The sequence below is a fragment of the Entelurus aequoreus genome, linkage group LG08 (assembly GCF_033978785.1).
Source record: "Entelurus aequoreus isolate RoL-2023_Sb linkage group LG08, RoL_Eaeq_v1.1, whole genome shotgun sequence".
Lineage (NCBI taxonomy): Eukaryota > Metazoa > Chordata > Actinopteri > Syngnathiformes > Syngnathidae > Entelurus > Entelurus aequoreus.
The window spans coordinates 43,493,753-43,507,231 of NC_084738.1; the positions used below are offsets into that span (position 1 = coordinate 43,493,753).

Sequence of the window (13,479 nt, forward strand, 5' to 3'; positions counted from 1 at the left end):
GGATCTTTACGCCAGGCGCCGCTGGAAACAGGTCCAGTATATGGCTGACCTTTTCTGGCACAGATGGACAAGGGAGTATCTGGCGCTTCTGCAGGAAAGACAGAAATGGACCCAAGTGAGGAACAACCTGCAGCCAGGAGATGTGGTCCTGGTGGTCGACCCCACAGCCCCACGGGGCTCCTGGCCATTGGGCAGAATACTGGAGACTCGGCCAGATGGAGGAGGCCTGGTCCGGTCAGTCAAGCTCCAAACAAAGACTTCAGTCATCGAAAGGCCTATCACCAAGCTGTGCCGCGTCCTGGAGGCTGAGGGCTGACTGGTCAGTCATGGAGACCAGACCACAAGACACGCACAAGGGACGTAATGTATATACTTTATTTTCTCTCAAGGCTTTGCCTTTTGTTTGTTTATTATGGAATAGGCTCCTTTTTTTTGCATTAAATTAATGAATGTGATTGAGTCTGTAAAAATCAATCAGGGGCCGGTGTGTAGGAGCCAAATAGAGAGCCATACTTGAATCTATGTTTATATTGTTATTTTTGAGTGATTGATTTGTGTATGTCAGTGTGCACCGTTTGCAGGTGGTGAAAAGTTCCCACGCAGGCCTATAAGGGGCAGGAGTGCGCTGGGCGCGTGATTGACAGTCGGGCACCAGCATACCGTCTTTGACCTCACCTGTCTGTAGACCTCACCTGTCTGTAGACCTCGCCTGTCTGTAGACCTCAGCTTTATATAAGCTACCATTTATTTTGTTTCCCGAGTATTCTGTTACTTGATTATTGTAAATAAAACAATCTTCAATTGCGCTGCTGGATCAGTTTGAATTAGTGGATGGAAAGCGGGAAAAGGAAGAATACGTGACAAGGAAGGCTGTGTATGGTGTGAGTCAGACAAGATGCCCGCGCCACAAGTGGAACAAACATTTGAAACAAAAGGGTTATAGGAATAATCACTTTCAGTGTTTTAAGCCACTTCACAACCATTTCCACATCAACACCGTATGAAAAAAAAAGTCAACAACAGAAGGAGATAACGTCCGCAGTAACCTACCACATAGTGAAGGACATACACTATTGGATTTCCTATTATGCAGCTCATTTTTATTTGACAGTTATTGAAATATCTTGTGTGACATCATGCACAAAAGTGCAATTTATTTGTTTTTAACTATTGTAGTGGCGTTCTGTACAAAAAGTGCAATTTAATTTAGTGTTGTTTTGATATGTCATCTTAGTGACATCATGCACAAAAGTGCACTAATAGCTTGTTTTAAAACGTCTCTGACAATCTTGCACTTTGTTTTGGAAATGACATGAATGTTTGTGCCAGTGCTTAATAACTGTTTAATGAATACAGTTTTGGTAAATTGACTTAGTTGTGATTTCCCTCTGCATGAAAGTTTAAAATTAGCATATATTAATGCGGTATGAACAAGAATGTTTTAATGTAGACACATAGAATCATCATACTGCTGTGATTGTATGCATCAAGTGTTCATTCAAGGTTAAGGCAACATATCGAGATATACACTACCGTTCAAAAGTTTGGGGTCACATTGAAATGTCCTTATTTTTGAAGGAAAAGCACTGTACTTTTCAATGAAGATAACTTTAAACTAGTCTTAACTTTAAAGAAATACACTCTATACATTGCTAATGTGGTAAATGACTATTCTAGCTGCAAATGTCTAGTTTTTGGTGCAATATCTACATAGGTGTACAGAAGCCCATTTCCAGCAACTATCACTCCAGTGTTCTAATGGTACAATGTGTTTGCTCATTGGCTCAGAAGGCTAATTGATGATTAGAAAACCCTTGTGCAATCATGTTCACACATCTGAAAACAGTTTAGCTTGTTACAGAAGCTACAAAACTGACCTTCCTTTGAGCAGATTGAGTTTCTGGAGCATCACATTTGTGGGGTCAATTAAACGCTCAAAATGGCCAGAACAAGAGAACTTTCATCTGAAACTCGACAGTCTATTCTTGTTCTTTCAAGATGGCGGCGCTTCACGGCGGCAGCTTCTTGCAGGCGCTCTTGGAAGTGTAGACCGATTTGGCAAAAAAACCCGTCAATTCAGTCAATTTCATGGCTGGCTCACAGCGTGGTTACTCCGTGATCACTTACGACCGACTTACGATTCTGGATGTGGAGAGATCGGGCCATTTTGGGCTGAAAGATGCGTGTACGGTGGACCTACTCGCTAGCTTGGGAATTCTTCGCGAGCTACATCCAGCAGTGGCCTTTGAAGCAGCGGGGTCCACTACCAGCGGGGACCGTCAACGAAAGAGACTTAAGCGGTGTGTTCGGAAGCAGAAGCGGGGATGTCGGGCGGGGCTAACAACAAAGCTAAAGGCGTTGTTGTTAGCGGGGCTAACAAAAAAGCTAAAAGCTAATCCTCAAAGAAGCGCTAATAAGGAGTCTGTTAAGCTAGAACTAGCCAGTGCCAGGCTGGATAATCCCTGCACACATAGCAATTCTCTTAGAATAATATACAACTCACATAATGTTTTTTCTGCGTCAGAGGTGGACATGCATTTTACTGAGGTGGCAAACAATTTAAAAATTCCTGTCATATCAATTCCTAGATATGGTCGAAATTATTTAAAGTGCACTACGCATAATAAACGTAACATTATTAATATTGCTACTACGGATACTTTCAACAAAAACTCCTCAAAACAGCCCACTACCTATAATATGGGCTTTTTAAACATAAGATCATTGTCTTCCAAAATGTTATTAGAGACAACAATCTTGATGTCGTTGGTCTAGCCGAGACATGGCTCAAACCAGACGAATTTTTTGCGCTGGGTGAGGCGTCTCCTCCTGGCTATATGGGAACGCATATTGCCCGTCCCATTAAAAGGGGTGGGGGTGTTGCACTAATATACAACAAAAACTTTAGCCTTACCTCGGACCTAAATAATAAATATAACTCGTTTGAGGTGCTTACTATGAGGTTTGTCACACCGCTGCCTCTGCACCTGGCTGTCATCTACCGCCCCCCAGGGTCCTATTCGGACTTTATCAATGAATTTTCAGAGTTCGTTGCTGATCTAGTGACGCACGCCGACAATATAATCATAATGGGAGACTTTAACATCCATATGAATACCCCATCGGACCCTCCATGCGTGGCGCTCCAGACTATAATTGATAGCTGTGGTCTTACACAAATAATAAATGAACCCACGCATCGCAACCGTAATACGATAGATCTAGTGCTTGTCAGGGGTGTCACCACCTCTAAAGTTACGATACTCCCGTACACTAAAGTAATGTCCGATCATTACCTTATAAAATTCAAAGTTCTGACTCATTGTCAACAAACTAATAATAATAATAATAACTACTATAGCAGCCGCAACATTAATGCTGCCACAACGACGACTCTTACTGACCTACTGCCATCGGTAATGGCACCATTCCCAAATTATGTGGGCTCTATTGATAACCTCACTAACAACTTTAACGACGCCCTGCGCGACACCATTGATAGTGTAGCACCACTAAAGCTAAAAAGGGCCCCTAAAAGGCGTACCCCATGGTTTACAGAAGAAACTAAAGCCCAGAAATTATCATGTAGAAAGCTGGAACGCAAATGGCGTGCGACTAAACTTGAGGTTTTCCATCAAGCATGGAGTGATAGTTTAATAACTTATAAACGCATGCTTACCTCAGCTAAAGCTAAATATTACTCAAATCTCATCCACCTCAACAAAAATGATCCTAAATTTTTGTTTAGTAAAGTAGCATCGCTAACCCAACAAGGGACTCCTCCCAGTAGCTCCACCCACTCAGCAGAGGACTTTATGAATTTCTTTAATAAGAAAATTGAAGTCATTAGAAAAGAGATTAAGGACAATGCATCTCAGATACAACTGGGTTCTATTAACACAGATACGACTGTATATATGACGGACACTGCCCTCCAAAATAGTTTCTCTCTCTTTGATGAAATAACATTGGAGGAATTGTTAAAATGTGTAAATGGGACAAAACAAACATGTTTACTTGACCCAATTCCTGGGAAACTTATCAAGGAGCTTTTTGTATTATTAGGTCCATCAGTGTTAAATATTATAAACTTATCACTTTCCTCTGGCACTGTTCCCCTAGCATTTAAAAAAGCGGTTATTCATCCTCTACTCAAAAGACCTAACCTCGATCCTGACCTCATGGTAAACTACCGGCCGGTGTCCCACCTTCCGTTTATCTCGAAAATCCTCGAAAAAATTGTCGCACAGCAGCTAAATGAACACTTAGCGTCTAACAATCTCTGTGAACCTTTTCAATCCGGTTTCAGGGCAAATCACTCTACGGAGACAGCCCTCGCAAAAATGACTAATGATCTATTGCTAACGATGGATTCTGAAGCGTCATCTATGTTGCTGCTTCTTGATCTTAGCGCCGCTTTCGATACTGTTGATCATAATATTTTATTAGAGCGTATCAAAACGCGTATTGGGATGTCAGACTTAGCCTTGTCTTGGTTTAACTCTTATCTTACTGACAGGATGCAGTGTGTCTCCCATAACAATGTGACCTCGGACTATGTTAAGGTAACGTGCGGAGTTCCCCAGGGTTCGGTTCTTGGCCCTGCACTCTTTAGTATTTACATGCTGCCGCTAGGTGACATCATACGCAAATACGGTGTTAGCTTTCACTGTTATGCTGATGACACCCAACTCTACATGCCCCTAAAGCTGACCAACACGCCGGATTGTAGTCAGCTGGAGGCATGTCTTAATGAAATTAAACAATGGATGTCCGCTAACTTTTTGCAACTCAATGCTAACAAAACGGAAATGCTGATTATCGGTCCTGCTCAACACGACATCTATTTAATAATACCACCTTAACATTTCACAACCAAACAATTAAACAAGGCGACTCAGTAAAGAATCTAGGTATTATCTTCGACCCAACTCTCTCGTTTGAGTCACACATTAAGAGTGTTACTAAAACGGCCTTCTTTCATCTCCGTAATATCGCTAAAATTTGTTCCATTTTGTCCACAAACGATGCTGAGATCATTATCCATGCGTTTGTTACATCTCGTCTCGATTACTGTAACGTTTTATTTTCGGGCCTCCCTATGTCTAGCATTAAAAGATTACAGATGGTACAAAATGCGGCTGCTAGACTTTTGACAAAAACAAGAAAGTTTGATCATATTACGCCTATACTGGCTCACTTGCACTGGCTTCCTGTGCACCTAAGATGCGACTTTAAGGTTTTACTACTTACGTATAAAATACTACACGGTCAAGCTCCTGCCTATCTTGCCGATTGTATTGTACCATATGTCCCGGCAAGAAATCTGCGTTCAAAGAACTCCGGCTTATTAGTGATTCCCAGAGCCCAAAAAAAGTCTGCGGGCTATAGAGCGTTTTCTATTCGGGCTCCAATACTATGGAATGCCCTCCCGGTAAAAGTTAGAGATGCTACCGCAGTAGAAGCATTTAAGTCTCATCTTAAAACTCATTTGTATACTCTAGCCTTTAAATAGACTCCCTTTTTAGACCAGTTGATCTGCCGTTTCTTTTCTTTTCTTTTCTACTCTGCTCCCAACCCGGGGTGGACCGCTAGCCTGTTCATCAGGTGGGGACATCTCTACGCTGCTGACCCGTCTCCGCTCGGGATGGTTCCTGCTGGCCCCACCATGGACTGGACTTTCGCTGATGTGTTGGACTTTCACAATATTATGTCAGACCCACTCGACATCCATTGCTTTCGGTCTCCCCTAGGGGGGGGGGGATTTGGGGTGGGGGTGGGGGGTTTCCTTGCCCGTATGTGGGCTCTGTACCGAGGATGTCGTTGTGGCTTGTACAGCCCTTTGAGACACTTGTGATTTAGGGCTATATAAATAAACATTGATTGATGATTGATTCTTAGAAATGAAGGCTATTCCACAAAATTGTTTGGGTGACCCCAAACTTTTGAACGGTAGTGTATATATTGTGTATCGTGACATGGCCTAAAAATATTGCGATATTAATAAAAGGCCATATCACCCAGCCTTAAATAGATCCCACACACACCTCAAAGCACATCTGTCCCCATAACGCCTGATTTATTCGGCGTCCTTTAAACAAGTCGCTCATTAGCCATCTAACAAATTGAGTCATTAATTGACGTCCAACCGACAACTTTGTCTGCGCAATGAAGCGTAGAGAATAATGCTTGTTTGCGGGATAAAGATATGAGAAAGAAATATAAGCTTTGCTGCGAGATTGAGCGTGGAGGTGAGTGCAGTGCGGGTTAATGGCCTTCCAGGAGAATGATGCATTGTTCCACCAAGAATAAACACATACAGCGCATTGTGTGTGGGTTTGATAGTTGTGTGCTTTTGCACTGCAGGGTAATAGTGGTGCTTTGTAGGGTTTGTGCGAAAGTGGGTCAACAGGTAACTTCTATTTGTGGGTAAGTAAGGCAAGAAAGAACAGCAATGTAGCAACGGGGTTTGCGCTTTACTGGGCTGTTACGTCACAAAAGTGTGTGTGTGTTTTGACTGACACACCTACTTACTTTTCGACTCAATCATTTCCACTCAACATTCCTTCGTTTTCTAGAACAGCAAAAAAACATGTTCCAAATCTGACTGGCAACATCAAAGCCATGTGGCGCCACCATAACACAGGCCACGCACACGCGAGCACGCACATACGTACATTCAAGAAAAGGCATCCAAACATGCACGAAGGGGCCGCACACAAGCGTCCGCACGCGCGTACACCAACCACAGCTAAAAGCATTGAGCGGTTAAAAAGCAACCCGCCCTCACTGAACAACATCACCGAGCAAAAGCCACCGCTACCGCATAATGAAAAACATATACAAAACACGCAAACACACACTCTTGCCCACACTCATGTGCTTAAAATGCTTGGCCTAATCTTTTAGACAAACATGAAAAGTCACATAATTTGTCATTTGAGACCTTGGTCAAGCTTACTCAAGATACTGCATAGATATTTTTAAACTACAAATTCCTCTTTGCTCCACGCGATGATAAGTGGATACTCTGAACATTTTATTATTACACTTTACTAAACTATAATAACTACCTATAATTACTTAAATGGTAAAAAAATATTTTTACATTTAAATATTTGTTTTCAAATTGTTGATTACATAAAAAAATTATCTTGTAGCATTTTGACACATGCAGTGATTTTTTTTATTTCTTAATTAAGAGTATACACATTTAAACTGCCCATGAAATAATTATTAATATCAGTTAGGGCAGCAACAATGAATCAAATAAATTGAGTAATTAGATTAGAAAAAAGCTTTTATTCATATGATGTTGCTTTGATTAATTGTTTATTGGATAAAGCTAAAAACTATCAAGTCTGGACTTTAGAGTCGGAACTTTAAATACGTGGATATACTTTTTTTCTGCACGGCCACTGCAATGGAACGCACATGACAGTCAAGAATTTTTTTTTCAAAAGTACAATTTTAATGTTGATGATGGCAAATTATTAGAAAAAAGGATACATGTTGTAGTAAGCAGACAATTGCTGTTTATTTAAATGTTTGTTCCCCAAAATATGCATTAAGGCCATAAAATACGTTTTATCCAATAAATCAAACTAATCGATAAATTACTCGATTACTGAAATAATCGATAGCTGCAGCCGTATTATCATATACTTTTTCAAAGATAAACCGTTATAATTAAACGTACTGCAAAATGAATGTATGTTTATAAAAGAGATTTGACTCCCAGCAGGTTAAAGTTAATTTTCATTTTTTTTAAAAAATATAATTTATTGATTTTTTTTTAAAATGTAAAAATCTTAATTATACCCATAACACATTATAATTAGTAATAGTATATTATAATTGTTCAAAAACAAAATAATATGTTTCGAATTACTCCAATGTTTTGAAAAGAGGTTTGATCATTTATTACTGTGATGATAAATAACAGGACAGAATAAACATGAATAATGACTAATTTGAGATTTATATCTATTTATGCAGACTAACAACTTCACCATTAAAGCATGTGTAGGAATTGAGTGATTGGAGATAAATATTGCTTTAAAACATTTATTAAACACACGGATTATTCCTCACACATATTCATCACTGTGTAAGAGTGAATGTATAAATATAAATACAAACAACTTACCTCTAATGTTCATCAGGTTATGAAAACATTATACCAGATTCCGGGCCTGGGCATCAGTTCTGTTGAAGCGGCTCAGTTGGGCCCCGGAGGTCCGTCCGGCAGTTGTAGGCCGCTCCGCTAATGGGAAGCAGAAATCGAGCGGGAGTGGAGCTTGCACTAATCCATCCGCTCCTTTTTTTTTAGCAGGACCGCTGTCGGAGTCCACGCAGGTCCATCGCGGCCAACCCTTCGGCTTCTTTAACTTTATCAGGAGGGTCTTAAAGTCCACATAGCATCCACTGGGGTCTTACGTCGTGCAGATCCCTGGGAGAGGTTTTAAAAGCAGGTCCTGAATCCAGAGTCCCACTTGTCCACTTTAACACACCTGTGGACCAAAGCAAGAGACAACTTTAGTGGAGGCGGTCAGGGCACTTTGTCCATATTTTACCAAGACCAATATCAAAGTGAGCACAAGTATTTAACACACTCCCAGACGTCTAGAAACTCCCTCATGACCAAACTCCACAGCTGGACGAGGACGCTTCGTTTCCACACAACGCGGCAACATTCCAACCACAAACTCGCTAAAGTAAGGTAACATTATTTAGCTGACAATTTACTTGTCTAATTGTGCTCCATCAATTGCCTTGCCTTACTATTGGGTTGGCAACAAGAGCGCATCAGCATGGCCTGTTTTACACATTTATCATCACGTCAGGAGGGAAACAAGCGTCAGTCGATGAGCAATTTTGAGGAATTATAAACTTAATCCTCTTCTAATTCCAGTCAGTGGCTGTTAGTAAAACTAATAAGAAGTGCTTTGTTCTCTCTTGTTTGCCAATAATCACTAGACTTCACCATCACTTCATTAAGCACAGCTGCACAGTCATAAGTGTCGATTGCAATACACACACATCCATACTGGGTTGCCTGGTGCCATTCTTTTTCTGACTGGTAACAAACCCCATAAGTCGGACTGACTTGAAATTTCTCCTTCAGCTCAAGCAGGTTTGGCTGATCATCTGAAAGCATTTTTTTAACTGTATAAATAACGTGCTGCAACGACTACTGTTGTGATTTATGTATTGCCTTAATTGCAACTATTTTAAAATAGGTGAATATATTCAGTTATTACAAATGAAATTCCACGTAATATTTACAAGTACAGGTAAAAGTAGAAACATTTATAACAGGATTTTAAAAAATCAACTAGTATATTGTAGAGCCAAGGGATTATTTAGAATAATTTTAAAAAGAATAGTCTGGGCTTTTACATAAAACATTTCCCAAATATTTTAAAACATGTTTAAAATAATATCTGAGTAGTACTGCATGATGTTACTGTATGGATTCCAAAAAGAAAGACCATAAAGACTTGTCTGTTTGGAATATCATCTGAATTGTCTCCATTCTGAGGGTACACATACTGTATGTCCAACTACCTCATCAAGTCAGTTTGCGAAGCTGATTGTTGTATTACTTTTTTTTTTTCCTAAAAACTATCTAATATAGCAATCATCATACAATATTTCTCCATAAACTATTTTTGCTTTATAAAAGAGAATCACGGTCCCTTGACCCAGTTAATAAAAAGTAATTAATGCATAAATAATACATACAAAATGAAATACAAAACATGTAAATATCCTAAAAAAATGTTATTGTTGAATTTTTCCTGCATATTTAAAGCAGATTTTAAAATATAAAGTTGACCACAGTGCTTTCCAATTTTGGTTAGTTACAGTATAAAGTAGTTCACTATGTTTAAAAATAAAATATTTCTCTATACACGCATACACACAATAAATCTAAACCAATTTTTGCTTCATAATTTAATATTTTGTTAGGTTTCTTTCTCTTTTCTTCTCGTCTTTCTGGACCTTATCGCAAGCCGGATGATGTGAACAAGTGACAAAACCAGTATGTGTTGCGAAGGCCGGACCGTCCCATTGAACATCTCTCCAGCTGCGACTGGAGGACTCTTTCCAAGACCCACACTCCATGGGCCGCATGGGCTGGGTCCTTGGAAGGATGCTGCTGCCGCCGAATTGGGAAACGACAATTGAGCACCCCCCGCGACCCCAAAAGGGACAAGCGGTAGAAAATGGATGGATGGATGGAATTGAGTCCATCAGGCGTGAACTAATGCTTCCGGGATAACGTAACAAGAGATCGCATTGGAGAACAAGCAGCCAATCAGAGTGTACATTTGTCCAATTCTCTGATTGGTTGCCTTTTTGTGTTTCTGGTCTTGCACAAGAGCACAACAGAATCTAAGAAAAATAAGATGAATGCGCAGAGGTGTGAGGCTGAGAGAGCTGGCACATCGGTCTGACTGTAGACAGCAGTAATTATTGAGTGTTTACATGGATCAAGGGGGCCTTAAATCACCAAAATGATTCCAGAACGCGGCCACCGTTGCTGCTCACTGCTCCCCTCACCTCCCAGGGGGTGGAACAAGGGTCAAATGCAGAGGGTAATTTCACCACACCCAGTGTGTGTGTGACTATCAGTGGTACTTTAACTTAACTTTAACTAATTGCAAACAGGCAAACTACTTTATTGTGCACAACATATTTTTACATTAGCTAAAACATTTTTATTTATCACTTGAATTTAATTTATTTTCAAAATGTAATGTCTGTGCTGGCAAAACATATTTGTCCTCAAAATCTGCCTTTGTGCCCTCAACATTAAGACACAAATATAATGTCATACTTGTATAGGTACTAACCCTGCTTGGCACTCAGCATCAAGGGTTGGAATTGGGGGTTTAATCACCAAAAATGATTCCCGGGCGCGGCCACCGCTGCTGCCCACTGCTCCCCTCACCTCCCAGGGGGTGATCAAGGGTGATGGGTCAAATGCAGAGAATAATTTTGCCACACCTAGTGTGTGTGTGACAATCATTGGTACTTTAACTTTTAAGGGGTACAAATAGACCTAAAACCAAGCAGTGCTAAATTTCGACAACTTTGTTGCACATGTAGTCACATCCAGCTGGTCAAACACTTGGTGAGGAAACAAGTAGATCAGCACTCAGAGTGGACTGCCTCTAAGTCAGTGGTTGTCACACTTTTTTCACCAAGTACCACCTGAGAAAACACTTGGCTCTTAAAGTACCACTAGAATGACCAACATTAAAATACAGTAGCATAGTAGGTGTAAATATTCATTAAAACAAGGTAGAGGTTGTATTTAATACATTTAATATATTTGGCCACTGTAACATTATACAGAGTGCACAAACAACAATGATACTCCATTTACAGTACATATCCACAGACTTATTTGACGTACCACTATATAAAGCTTGTACCACGAAGCATAAACACCTCCACATATGATAATCAGAATTACAACAAAAGCTACCCATTAAAATCAAACAGCTGGTGTGTGAAAAGCACAATACAGTATAAAGTATTTTTAGTCTCAACAAAAAGAAAAGCCTGGCACATTTAACTTAATGGCAAAGACTACTTCCTGGCAAAGTCAACACGCCATTGTCAATACACTACTGTGATCTAACGCCTTGGAAAGCAACTACATGCAAAGTTTACTATACAAATAAGTAGAGTACAGTATTTGCAAATGAAACACAGAAGTGGAAGAAAAAACAACAACTGGATGGCACAGCTCAGTGTTAAATTTAAAAAAAAACACAAAAAGTGCTGAAAATTAGTACCGGTTTCGATTCCCAGTTATTGGGAATTGGTACCGAATCGATTCGCATATCAAAAGGTTCCCATCCCTACCCACAAGTTGTAGTGGTTTCTTTCTACAATTATAATGTGTTTATTACCGTTATAAGTAATTAAAAAAAGTACAGTAATTCAACAATGAGCTCTGAGTATGTACTTTTACCGCCATTTAGTGTCTACTTTTAAGTATGTGCCATATAAAACAAGTAAAACATCAATATTTATCTGTACAGTAATCTATTTATTTATTTTTATATATTTATTTATATATATTTATTTATTTTATATATATATTTATATATATTTATTTATTTATTTATATATGCAACTTATTGCTTTTTTTTTTATCCTGCACTACCATGAGCTTATGTAACGAAATGTCGTTCTTATCTGTGCTGTAAAGTTCAAATTTGAATGACAATAAAAAGGAAGTCTAAGTCTAAGTCTAAGTCTAAGTCTAATACAGCATTTTTTTTGTTGCAATCATGAGCTTTTTTTAGGTTGAGGAACACTTAAAACATTGATAGCAAATTGAGAAAATCACAAGTTAATTTCAATATTATTGAGGAAAAAAAAGTAAGACTCGAAACATTGCAACTATTGCCACAACTTTCTGAAAAACAATCACAAAAAAAGCCTGCAACATCCTGGAGGGACTGACTTACTGATAAGGGTGTAACGGTACGTGTATTTGTATTGAACCGTTTCGGTACGGGGGGTTCGGTTCGGAACGGAGGTGCACCGAACAAGTTTCCACACGGACATATTAAGTAGCGCACCGCACGGACGGACATAAGTAGCGTACCGCACGTTGTGTAAACAATGCACACCGAGGCACAACACACGGCATGCTAGCAACGACCGGGCTACGACAACATGCAAAAGCCAGAGCTGGAAGACCCTCCTGCCTCGTTAAGATCTCCCGTTTGGGAACACTTCGGCTTTGCGATGCAATACAACAATGGAGCACGAGAGGTGGACAAAGCGAAAGCGGTTTGCCGACATTGTTCAGCAGCAGTAGTGTATGCTTCTGGCAACACGTCAAACATGCTAACCCATTTGAAGCTGCACCCCCCCCCAACTGAACATAGCTTCAACAAAGAGAAAGAGGAGCGTGGTGCAAACACAGCTCCCCACCGCATTCAAGCACCCTCTCCTCGGCGAGTCAGACAGGGCTAGAGCAATAACAAATGCTGATGGTGTTTTCATAGCAGCAGATTTAAGACCATATTGCATATAAAACTAGATTTTGACCCACTTCTATTGTGGAAGAACAATGAGCCCATATATCCTCTTACTGCCAAGTTAGCCAGGCACTACCTCGCCATACCTGCTACCTCTGTGAAGTGAAGTGAAGTGAATTATATTTATATAGCGCTTTTTCTCAAGTGACTCAAAGCGCTTTACATTGTGAAACCCCATATCTAAGTTACATTTAAACCAGTGTGGGTGGCACTGGGAGCAGGTGGGTAAAGTGTCTTGCCCAAGGACACAACGGCAGTGACCAGGATGGCGGAAGCGGGGATCGAACCTGCAACCCTCAAGTTGATGGCACGGCCGCTCTACCAACCGAGCTATACCGTCCCTCCGTGCCCAGCCAAAGGGTATTTTCCACAGCTGGAGACATTGTAACTGCAAGCAGGTCTGCTC

General features: G+C 40.2%; 1 protein-coding gene across 3 annotated transcripts in view; it reads right to left on the reverse strand.

Annotated features, from left to right (window-relative positions):
- trps1 (trichorhinophalangeal syndrome I) overlaps positions 1–13,479 on the reverse strand; it is a 249,010-nt gene that overhangs the window by 189,849 nt on the left and 45,682 nt on the right. For all 3 annotated transcript variants that reach the window (XM_062056517.1, XM_062056518.1, XM_062056515.1), the window contains exon 2: positions 8,150–8,513. In XM_062056517.1, the coding sequence (XP_061912501.1) occupies positions 8,150–8,162 (13 nt within the window). In that variant the 5' untranslated portion in view covers positions 8,163–8,513. The remainder of the gene's footprint in view (positions 1–8,149; positions 8,514–13,479) is intronic.